Source organism: Thunnus thynnus, chromosome 16, assembly GCF_963924715.1.
Source record: "Thunnus thynnus chromosome 16, fThuThy2.1, whole genome shotgun sequence".
In the NCBI taxonomy this organism is placed as follows: domain Eukaryota; kingdom Metazoa; phylum Chordata; class Actinopteri; order Scombriformes; family Scombridae; genus Thunnus; species Thunnus thynnus.
The window spans coordinates 9,767,905-9,778,780 of NC_089532.1; the positions used below are offsets into that span (position 1 = coordinate 9,767,905).

At 37.6% G+C, this 10,876-nt stretch overlaps 1 protein-coding gene across 1 annotated transcript; it reads left to right on the forward strand.

Moving 5' to 3' along the window:
• Nucleotides 1-2,046: 2,046 nt before the first annotated feature.
• Nucleotides 2,047-8,906, forward strand: crip1 (cysteine-rich protein 1). The gene is made up of 5 exons (XM_067614942.1): nucleotides 2,047-2,223; nucleotides 6,785-6,879; nucleotides 7,745-7,802; nucleotides 8,592-8,636; nucleotides 8,793-8,906. Exons 1-4 carry the CDS (start codon nucleotides 2,184-2,186, stop codon nucleotides 8,630-8,632), a joined length of 234 nt encoding a protein of 77 aa, XP_067471043.1. The 5' UTR covers nucleotides 2,047-2,183; the 3' UTR covers nucleotides 8,633-8,636; nucleotides 8,793-8,906.
• Nucleotides 8,907-10,876: the final 1,970 nt, after the last annotated feature.

Consider the following 10,876-nt stretch of genomic DNA (forward strand, 5'->3'; position numbering starts at 1 on the left):
ATCATGATAAGGATCCTTTCTATCTTTTAAAAGTCACTAAACTGCAGCGGAAAACGCGCTTCACCACGAATGTGTGTCTGCATGTTTAGCTGTACAGCGTGCATAGACGCCACATAAAAGTAAACACACACACATCAAAAAGGAATTTTTTTATAACCTTCCTGTTCTGGTCAAAAGTCACCGTGTAGTTGGGTGTGATCTGCTTGTGTTGTAATGATTACACCCAGGACTCTGTGAGCTCAGAGTCAAAACAATCCAAGACAGAGAGGCATCTGTCATCATCATCCTTATTATCATTAATATTATCATCATCATCATGGTGCAATCACAAATCAAGCTGCAACACTGTGTTCCCAAAACTGCAAGCAAGCAGTTGTGTAGCTACTGGCCACCTGGATTTAGTCTGTCTGACCACAGGTGTATCTTAAAAATTTTTACTAGTACAAATACTACTAATAAAACTGATAGTATATTTAGTAGAAGCAACAGTCTGTCACTTATTTTAGAGTTACAGAGTCCTGTAAATATACATTTATGAGCACTGCACTGCTGACTCTACAAAGGTGGTTCTCCTTAGTAACTGCCAGTTCTGTTGATTCACCTCACCTTGGATCATTCATCAGGTGGGTTATCTGGCCATCCGGCAAATAAAAGATTGGTGGAGTCGCATATCAAGTAGATTATGACGAGTGAGGAACTCCCTTTTAATTACGTACATGTCTCACCAGAAAGTAAATAATGAAGAGTCAGAATTTGGCAGCTTACCAACATGAAGTTAACAGCTACTTCTGGAGTTTTATGTTTTATTATGGGTCATTCTGTTGGTTTTTATGTACTATGTTCAGTGATCAGCAAGCAGAGTTGTTTGATTCAGCATTGTGCATTTTGATCATTATTCAATTTCAAATTATCCCTTGAGATGAACCTTTTTTATTTTTTTTTGCAAATGATATCATTATGACCTACAATAAATACCCCTTTATCTACTAGATTACAAAAAGTCATATTCTGATACCAGAGACACAAACTGATAACCCCCCTGTGACCCTATGATCACATTTAGTACTGCTTTTGGTAAACATAATAATGATAATTGTTCACACAGCTCTGCAGCAGCTCTCTGATAAACTCTGGGAATGTGTCAAATGTGTCAAAAAGTTCCCAAAGGGGAATTAGGCCTGGATAGAAGAACAAAGGCAAAGCTATGAGAATTAATAATTAAGTGTTTGTTCCACAGAGGTATTCTGCAAGACTTGTGAAGATTAATTAGTCGACCGGAGTATGAGATGCATCCCAGTAATTAGTTGACTACATATCAGGTCCAGCTGTTGGCATGCAGACTTTGCACTTAACTCAAATGATGATGAACAGTCAAAGATGTTGGATTTCTTATGTTGTTGCACAATATTTTTACATTATAATCACATTAGTGTCCTTGGAAACAATGTGCTTTTTATGGTGGTCACTTAATCATTGTCCTCTACCTCCTTCTTCACTTGTGACCCTTTATCCAATGTCACATTTTTGCTGGAGAGGTCAAACTATCCAATATTTCACCAGAACTTTTCTGCAAAAACTCATTTAAACTAATTTTATGCAGCAGATGTATAATTTTTAAATCTTTTCTGAAATATTCATCATCTAGTGACCCCTCACATCTGCCTCATGACCCCTTGGAGGGTCCTGACCCCCAGATTGGGAACCACAGCTGTACCTAATCCAATACCAAAACAGAATAAAAGAATATATAGTAAAATACAATAATTTATGATTAAAATTAAATGCATTTAATGTTGTATGTAAATTAATCATGCATTAGTATAGAGAAACATCTGAATCTTTATTATAGAGCATATAAAAAACTGAAAATGCTAAAGAGAGGAAGAGTTTAGTGTAAGTGCAGCAGGCTAGTTCTCTAATTTCAGAGTCCCATGTGATGTTTCTTGCCCGCACACACAGACCCAACACAATGAAGCCTCTCCCACTAATGGAAAAAAAGAGAAGAGTTTCAGTTGAACTATTTCCTCGGCACTATATAAACAGGAGGGAGCACACATCTGCACTTCACAGCAAGGCGTGGTCAGAGCTGACAGGTGGGCCCGTGTACAGCTGCAATACTTGATCCAGAGGATACTTAACTGCTTCTTTCTTCCCGGCAGATAAACACATACAGCTGCAACAAAATGCCAAAGTGCCCAAAGTGCCAGAAGGAAGTTTACTTCGGTAAGTTTTTTCGCTTTTATTTGATTTTAAAGTCCTTTTTTTTTTCTGATTTTTTTTATTTGCAGAAACGTGTTAAGAGCATTTCCTGGTTTATGAATTCTTGCAGCTTTTTAGTACAAATGAGGAAACAGGAAGCTGTACTTTAAGAGTGACAAGCTGTCAATCGCATAACTGCAGGCAAGTTATATACATGTAAGATCTTAAGGAAATTTAGTGTTAAAGTATGCAGGTAATTAACTATAAACTGTAAAAGTCGCAGTACCACAATGTAAAATACTTTAGTACAAGTAAAAGAATGCAATTTGTTACGTACAGAAGTATTTGCAAGAAAATAGGCTACTGTACATTTATGTATCAGAAGTAAAAGTATATTATTATATTATTGGATCATTATTATTGATACTAGAGCATGTATTTTAATATCTAATGCACTGAAATGCAGTGGAGTAGAAGTAGAAAGTTGCAGAATATGTACAAGTATTTGAAGTACAAGTACTTCAAAACTGTATTTCAGATACTGTTCAATGGATTTTTGTCACTTTTATATATTGATTACTTGCTCACCTACTTAAACTGTCAATCACTCACCTCTTAGCTGCTTATTTTTATTGTTTACATCTGCCTGTATGCATGCATTCCTGCAGAAGAAATATTAAGAGACGTTATGCAAATAAAGAAAACATGAAAGACTATATATAGTATGCATGCATTCCTGCAGATTAATGACTGGTAGCCTCAAAAGGTCCATGCACTCTGCAAGCTCTCTTCAAACAAGGTCAAACAAGTTTAAGATCTGCGCTCCCTGGTGGAAGTGAGCTGTCCTTATTGATGACTGATGAGCTACATGAATAATGACTCAGTGAAGCAGAGAGGTCTCTTTTCTCCTAAAAAAACAACAAAAAACAATCTTGTAGGTCTGTCTCATGAGGATACCATCAAAGTTGGGACCAATTACCGCATCCAGGCAGGAAGGGACAACTCCATTTTATTCATCGTAATACATTTACCACATTGTGTGTAGCTCGGTAGTGTGCAACAGAGTAAATCTTCTCCTGAGACAGACAGAAGCTGAGGCCAGTACAAAGCCCGTGTGCTGCCAAGTCTTTGGACTGTCAGTCAGATGAATTGACCGCACGACTGGGGAGCCATCCTTTCCATTCTCTCTCTTCATGGATAAACTCTCTCCTTCTGGGCAAAACAAGCAAACCAATTTGTTTCAGCCGGAACATACCAACCAATCTTTTTTCAAAGCAGGAAAAGAAGAAATATTCTTTTCTAAAATATAGCTGAGGGAGAAGTAGACTGAAACAAAGCTTTGTATTTATGTGGATGCACAGTCTTGTTATTGTCCTAAACTGTCCGCATCAGTTTCCCACCAAAAACCTCCTCCGTATCTCACTCCGTCTTCACTCTGCAGTCTGTGATCGTCTCCATCACACCTCACAGCTCCACTCCCCTCTGCCTCCTTTTGCTGTCTCTTTTGCTACTCATCTGTCTTGATGTTAGCCCTCAGATGGAAACAATCAGGCTACTGCTGCTTGCCTGAATGATGGGATGGGGTGGGGTGGGGTGGGGTAGGGGACCTGGTCCTCATCCAGAGACACTCCAGAAGACAATACATTTACTGTAAATTAATTGCTCCTGCTGGATACTCTGCAGGACTACCAACTTTGAAAAATGGCGAGAGTGATTGTTGGAAGCAAAGAGGGGGACATGTAGTGTAGGTTATGTGTGTGCAAAATGATGGGGGGAAAAAACACAAACAGGCTCTTCCATGTGTTCCCACATGATGCATTTATCTAATTCATGATTCTTCAAAATCTCAAAGTTCAAGTTTATCAGTCTTAAAGTAATAGTTTGACATTTTGGGAAAAGCACTTCCTGAGATTGACTCGACTCTCATATCCGTTCAATATGAAGCTACAGCCAGCAACCGGTTAGCTTACCTTAGCACAAAGACTGGAAACAGCTAGCCTGGCTCTATCTGAAGGTAAAATCTGCTTAGAAGCACCTCTAAAGTTCACTAAGTAATACGTTATATCTCTCTCTTCGAAATATAATAAGTGAGCTTTAGAGTTGCTGGTAGGCAGATTTTATTACCATTGGACAGAGCCAGGCTAGCTTTCCCGCTGCTTCCAGTCTTTATGCTATGCTAAGCTAACTGCTGCTCATGTGAGATTCATATTTACCGCACAGACATGAGAATGTTGATTAAACTCTTATGCCAAGAAAGTAAATAAAGATACTGTCCCAAAACTATGCAGACAGTAGCTAGCTAGCTTAGCACAAAGACCAGAAACTGTCCCGAAGTAAAATTAATTTACCAGAACCTCTAAAGCTCACTAAGTATGTACTAAGTACATATTATATCTCTTTTTTTGTACTGATTAAACAATATACAGTATATATCACATTAATTAGTGAGCTTTAGAGGTGCTGGTAGTTGGACAGAACCAGGCTATGCTACGCTAAGCTCATGTTAGCTTCATATTTACAATACAGACATGAGAATGGTGTTGTGGTCTTCTAACTTGTGGTAAGAAAAGTTAGAGGAGAAGATGTTAAAAAAGAGAGATGTCAAAGAAATGTCAAACTATTCCTAAAAATAAAACACTCCAGCCAACAGCTGGCTAGCAGCACTGAAAACTGGAAACTGGGGTAAACAGGTTGGTCATAGCTAATCTGTCCAAAAGTACCAAAAATCCATTACTAGCATCTGAAGCTAACTAATTAACACGAGACTCCAGGAAGTCACCGGTTCCAGCCTGTACGCTAAGCTAAGCTGACGTTCCCTAGTGGTAGCTTCATATTTAATAGACAGAAAATCTTTTCATTGAAGAAACTATTCCTTTAAATCTTTGATATTCGATGAGTGCCACTGTTTTTAAGGTCATTCACTCAACTCTAAATGCTTTGGACTGCAATCTCAGCTTCTTTTTTTAGCATATGTTACACAACCTCTCCAGGAATCTTATTTGGGGATGGAATGAAACAAATAGTTAAACATCCTCCTTTCTCAGTGTGTTTTTCCATTCAGATTAGTCTGTGTTTGTGTATATTGGACGGCTTCCATATTGCTTCAGTCTGCGTGAGTTGATGCAGAGTGCGGATTATTTTTCTGTCCGTCACACCCCGTTTCTTGCACACAGGCATTGTAAGCTTTATCAGATCCACATACAATCAGGTGTAAATCAACATACACTTACGTCAGACTGAACAATTGAGGTAGACTCTGTGCCCTAACTTGACCTGGGATACCATCGCCATTACTGCTTAGACAAGCAAGAGCCCTGTGTTTGCTCAGTCTACTGGTTTATTAAGTACAGTAATTAGTTCGGGTCAGACCACCACATTCTGCTGAGATGTTTTCATGGAGCTGGCCTGAGGGGCTGACCCCGTCCTGGCACACTTTCTCTTTTCCTGCTGCCTGTTGCATAATTTCATGCTGCCGTGACGGGCTATTTTTACCCCGTTTGACAAGGATATATGCCAAACAATATCCTGGTATTGTGGTTAAGCCAGCATGTTTGTGGCTTCACCTGTTCATACATTCTCTGAGTTTTCCCCAGGGGCCCAAAAGTGATACGAGAAATAAACACGCGAATAAATGGCCACAATATATTTAAAATAAAATTTAAAAAAATAATTTAGCAAAAAAAGGAATAAATAAATAAAGTGTGCAGTTAATAATAATAAATAAATAGTGATAGAATGGATAATAAAATATTTATTTGCTTCATTTATTTATTTATTTCCAGTTTTCTTGGCAAAATGTGGATCTAAATACATTTTGAGATTAACAACAATAATAATAATATAATGTGCACATTCATTTATTTGTTATACTTTGTCAGAAAAATATTTATTTTTTAATCATTCAGAGTCATTTATTTATTTATCTCCTGTGTCAGTTTTAGGCCTCCATACTTTCCTCGCTCTGTTTTGTGCTTTTAGAAAACTTGCATCACGTTTTGCACTTCTCAATTGCGCCATCGTTTTGATAGAGATTACCATGACTAATGATAACACTTCTCCATTTTCAGTGTTTCCTGTGCTTCCCCTCTCCAACCTTTTGCATTCACGGAGCAGGCTTTTCTCATCTTCGCATGCATATACTTGGTCCCATTTCCCTCATAATCATGGGATAAGACTCTAAATTCCATCTACTACAATAAAAACCTGAGACACAAGACGGTTGGGCCAAATTCCTCCACACATTTACAACCCTCCTGATGGGTGTTTGTGCATTTCAGCCCTGCAAGATAAAGACCATCTTTATCAGAGTTTATGAGGCAGGAGGAGGATAGATTCCTCAGGGACATTCAGTGCACTTTTCCCACAAACACCACGCCCAATCAATGTTCTCGAACTAATCTGCAAAGAGATCTTGTTTGTCCCATTAAACGAGAATGTAATCCAAATGCTCCATCTGAGCCCGGTTTACTGACCCAGTGTAACCCCCGTCACCCTTCCATCTCCGCTTCACACTACAGTAGTCCTCCTTGTCGTGGAAGTTAGAGAATGTGGTTATTAATTTTCAATCTTTTGATGTGTTTGGCAGCCGAGAGGGTGACATCACTGGGCAAGGACTGGCACAGGCCATGTCTGAAGTGTGAGAAGTGCAGCAAGACACTTTCAGCAGGCTCACATGCAGAGGTGAGACACATGAAATGCATGACATGGATATTCTGTAAGTTTGCTTATTGTACACAAGGTTGGGATTCAATAACAATTTATCAAATCTGAATCCAGTATTGAATCTGAACCTCCAATCTGTTATTGATTTTACACCAAGAGTTACAAATAAGTTAATATTTAAGAAATAAACCTCAAAGATTGGCATTTAAAATACTAAAAATCATATATTTGTTGCTGACAAAACAATCCCACCATAAGATCTATTTAGTAGCCGTTCTGGAGCTTTCAATCGTTCATCCTGGAATCGCAGATGTTCAGATTTCCATTTTTTCCCTTGAGCATTTTAAGCACATCTCATCTCATCAGATTAAAATTCATTCCTGACATAGGAAACAGTATTTGACAAAACAATCTTACCACAAAGTCCATTTAGTAGCTGTTCTGGAGCTTTTGATTGTTTTGATCACATATATATTCATACATAATCTATAAATATTTGTTATTAAGCTAAATTGATACCTTAAAAGAAAAAAAAATTAGAGATTTGTTAAATTGAGTTTATTTACCAACTTGAAACTGGATCCATTTTATTACGTTATTGGTACCCAACCCTGAATGTACAGTGAATACAGTAAAAATGTACATGATATTTTTTTGTAATTTTGGCTCATAATGAACTTTTCTGGACAGTGCTTTTAGCAAAAAAAAAAGTTTCAGTGTTGTAGATGCAATAAAACGATAACAATATAAAGAATATTCCACATTTAAGATAGAATTACCACCAAAAGGCCAATGAATCTCATTTTTATGTTAAATCAATAGTATTAATATTTTTAGTTATTATATGGTCAGTAATAATACAACTCGTCTTCGCCTCTTACAGCATGAAGGGAAGCCATACTGTCACAATCCCTGCTACGGTGCAATGTTTGGACCTAAAGGTAAGCATTGTTATTTAAAATACTCACATGTTCTCCTCACATGATACTTTTCACACAATGAATGAGTTCACTCTGACCTACTGACACCACAATGACAATCTCTTAACTGTTAAAAAAAATCTTAAGTATTTCTCTGTAAGGTGAAATATTTGTGACTAAATACGTAACAATCAAAGTTAAAGTAAAAAAAACAGCCTTTGTTGCTATTTATTTTTAGTATTTTACATTCAAAAACACAAATCTGCTTCATCAAGACTGTTGGTGTGATTAAAAATGTTGCTAAATTCTGATTGATCACCTTTTTTCCAATTGAACTCCGCCCATCTCAAACCAGTAAGAAGAGCAAAAATATAGAAATCTGCCATGTGAAATAACCAAAACTGTTCTCACTTTAGCAGACAGTTATGTGCTCATGTGGGATTTCATCACTCATAGGAAGAAACTGATTGAAAAAAACAACAACTTTTAGGGCCTTTAACTACTATGACAATAAAAATAACAAGGCAGGATATGTCAGAGTGACCCTGGCAGTGATATTGATGAAAGCTCAGTCAGCTTTGCTCATAAAGTTGTGTCACAGCCAGTAACGCCCAGTGTGAGGATGCCTTGTAATTGATTTAAACTTGTAAATGATCCTATCCGAGCACACAAATTTCTTGAAATTCTTATTTTGAATGAGAAGAATAGTTGTAATTCTCTACTAGATTTCCAAAGTATAATTCTTGAGGCCATGAGAGCTTTAATTTTTTCACTCATGTTACTCTTCCTCTGTCCGTCTTTCTCCCTCAGGATTTGGACGTGGTGGAACCGAGAGCCACACATTTAAATAGACAGGTAAATGTGCACGCATCCATTGATCAAATCGTTTGCTCATTTGCTTGTTCGCCGCGTATATTTACATGCTATGTTAAGACAAACAGACCTTGACCCTAAGCAAATCCATCCCCGCGCTTTGCACTGTCTGATGTGTGTTTTCTGTTTCATCATCAGGTTCAGGACCTGCAGTAAACAATATTGCCTGGAAACCAGCTCAAAGAACCCAGCATGCTCACAATAAGTCACAATAAAAACCAGCAGACAAACTGTGCTGTTATTCTAAGGAAACATTTTGTGTGCGTGTGTTTTTATTTCATGTGTTTTTTGTGGTCTCTGTCTTCCTGTAGTCTCTTCCTGCTCTTAAGGTGGACATTCTGATCGAACACTTTTTAAAGTTTGTGTCATTTTTCCGTTTATTCTCCCCGCATCAAACTCCCATGAATTAGAGCAATTCCTTCAGCTGATAACATTCAAGTCACTTGCATTTAGTGTTAATGTATCATCACTCTGTATAATTGAATTTTCATTCCCTAATCCATTTCAACCCATGATACATATTTTTTTGGCTAAGAAACACTTAAACTCTGTGTTTTCCCGTTACATCAACCCTTTTACTTGTAAATAAGATTATATAAGTCATGACACTTAATCGTCAGATCAAAAAAATTTCCCCTGAATGGAACATTTCATAACATAAGAGAAACTGTGTTCTTTATACACTGACCATCGTGTATTTTTGGCAATAAAATCATGAGTTTTGAAAAGGTTTCAAGAGCTCAAGGGTCATAAAGCTTTAACTTGGAGGACAATAAAAGTCACAAGATTTTTACCTGGCCATCAGCAACATTTAGCAGCAGTAAATGACAAAAAAAAGCCTGTTTTGAAGCCTTTTGATCATATCACAGGATATTTCTTAACAGATGGCTTTGGTCTATTTGTTGTGGAGTTAGAGGTGTTGCCTTAAAAAGTTGAGGTTGAAAGATTTTTTATGGTATTTTACCTTTTATGTTAAGTTTAGAGAGACAGGAAACACCAGAAAAATTAGGTTGTGATGACATGCAACAAAGGCTCCCGTCCAGGATTCAAACTAGGAACATTTCACTTAACATGATACGGATCTAAAAACACTCCAACATCTGGACATCCCTGAGAAAGTTCATTCTTGGAAAAAGTCGTGGGCCGGCCTGTCATTCCTTTCTTTATTTCTTTTTGTTGGTATTAATTTGGGTTTTATTCGCTACCCTTTGACTCGGCTTGAATTATGTTATTGAACTCTTAACCGTTACATACTGTTCAGGTCAAATTTGATGAGTTTTTACGTATGAGAGCAGTAACAATAACATCATTCTTTTAGCCTGACATTTTATGACTGTTCCCTCAGTGAACCACAATGTACAAACATTGTTTTTGTGCAGCTGAAACACATTTTCATACGCAGAGGGTGTTCGAGGTTAAGTTTGACCCCTACTTGGTCAGAAATTTAAAAAACACCATTCAAAAATCCATTGTGGGTGTAGTGCTGAGGCCGGACTGGGGCTGAGCAGATCCAACAGATGCTTCCTCTATGATATTTTTGGGCTCCGTCGACTTTTGCTCTGCGCAGCCACCCTAACTGTTTCAGAACCACTGCAGCAGCAGCAGCAGCAGCAGCCGCCGCCTCCTCCACCACCACCAACCATGACTCTGCCATCACTGGCTGACGGTTGCTGTGGCAACAGACACAAACATGCCCCAACAGACATTCAGTGTGTGCCCGTGTGTCTGGCTATCACCCTTTCTTCTCTGCAACAAAGACTCTCAGTGTCACAGAAAAATCTCAACCAAGGCCACAGACACTGAATTGACTGAAGCACTGAAACATTTTTCAGCTGCTACTATAAACTGGCTGTAAAATGAAATACAAGCGTTGCTTCTTCATACATTTTTGCAATTAAAGTGTTGTGAGAGCAATAGGCGGAATATGGCTTCAATGCTTTTGACATTCACTCACTATTTTGTGGTTGTTTTAAGCACTGGGGTGCATTATTGCTTTCAAGTTTTAAAATTATCCTTCATTTTTTTAAATTTAATGTCCGAAATAAATTATATTCAAATACAGGAACTTCATATGACAAATCAGCCATTTACTTCTCTGATCATTAACCATTTTAGAATGTAGAAATCTGAGTAAATACAACAAAAATGTCGGCTTTCTTCATGTATAGAGTTAATATTCAAGACATTTTACACTTCTAATTAGAGCAACTATGAAAAAATAA

Excerpts from the sequence above, each read along its gene's own strand:
- crip1 (XM_067614942.1), top strand. The coding sequence starts at position 2,184 with ATGCCAAAGTGCCCAAAGTGCCAGAAGGAAGTTTACTTCG. Across the intron at positions 2,224-6,784 it reads CCAGAAGGAAGTTTACTTCG|CCGAGAGGGTGACATCACTG; the intron begins GTAAGTTTTTTC and ends TGTGTTTGGCAG. Across the intron at positions 7,803-8,591 it reads TGCAATGTTTGGACCTAAAG|GATTTGGACGTGGTGGAACC; the intron begins GTAAGCATTGTT and ends TTTCTCCCTCAG.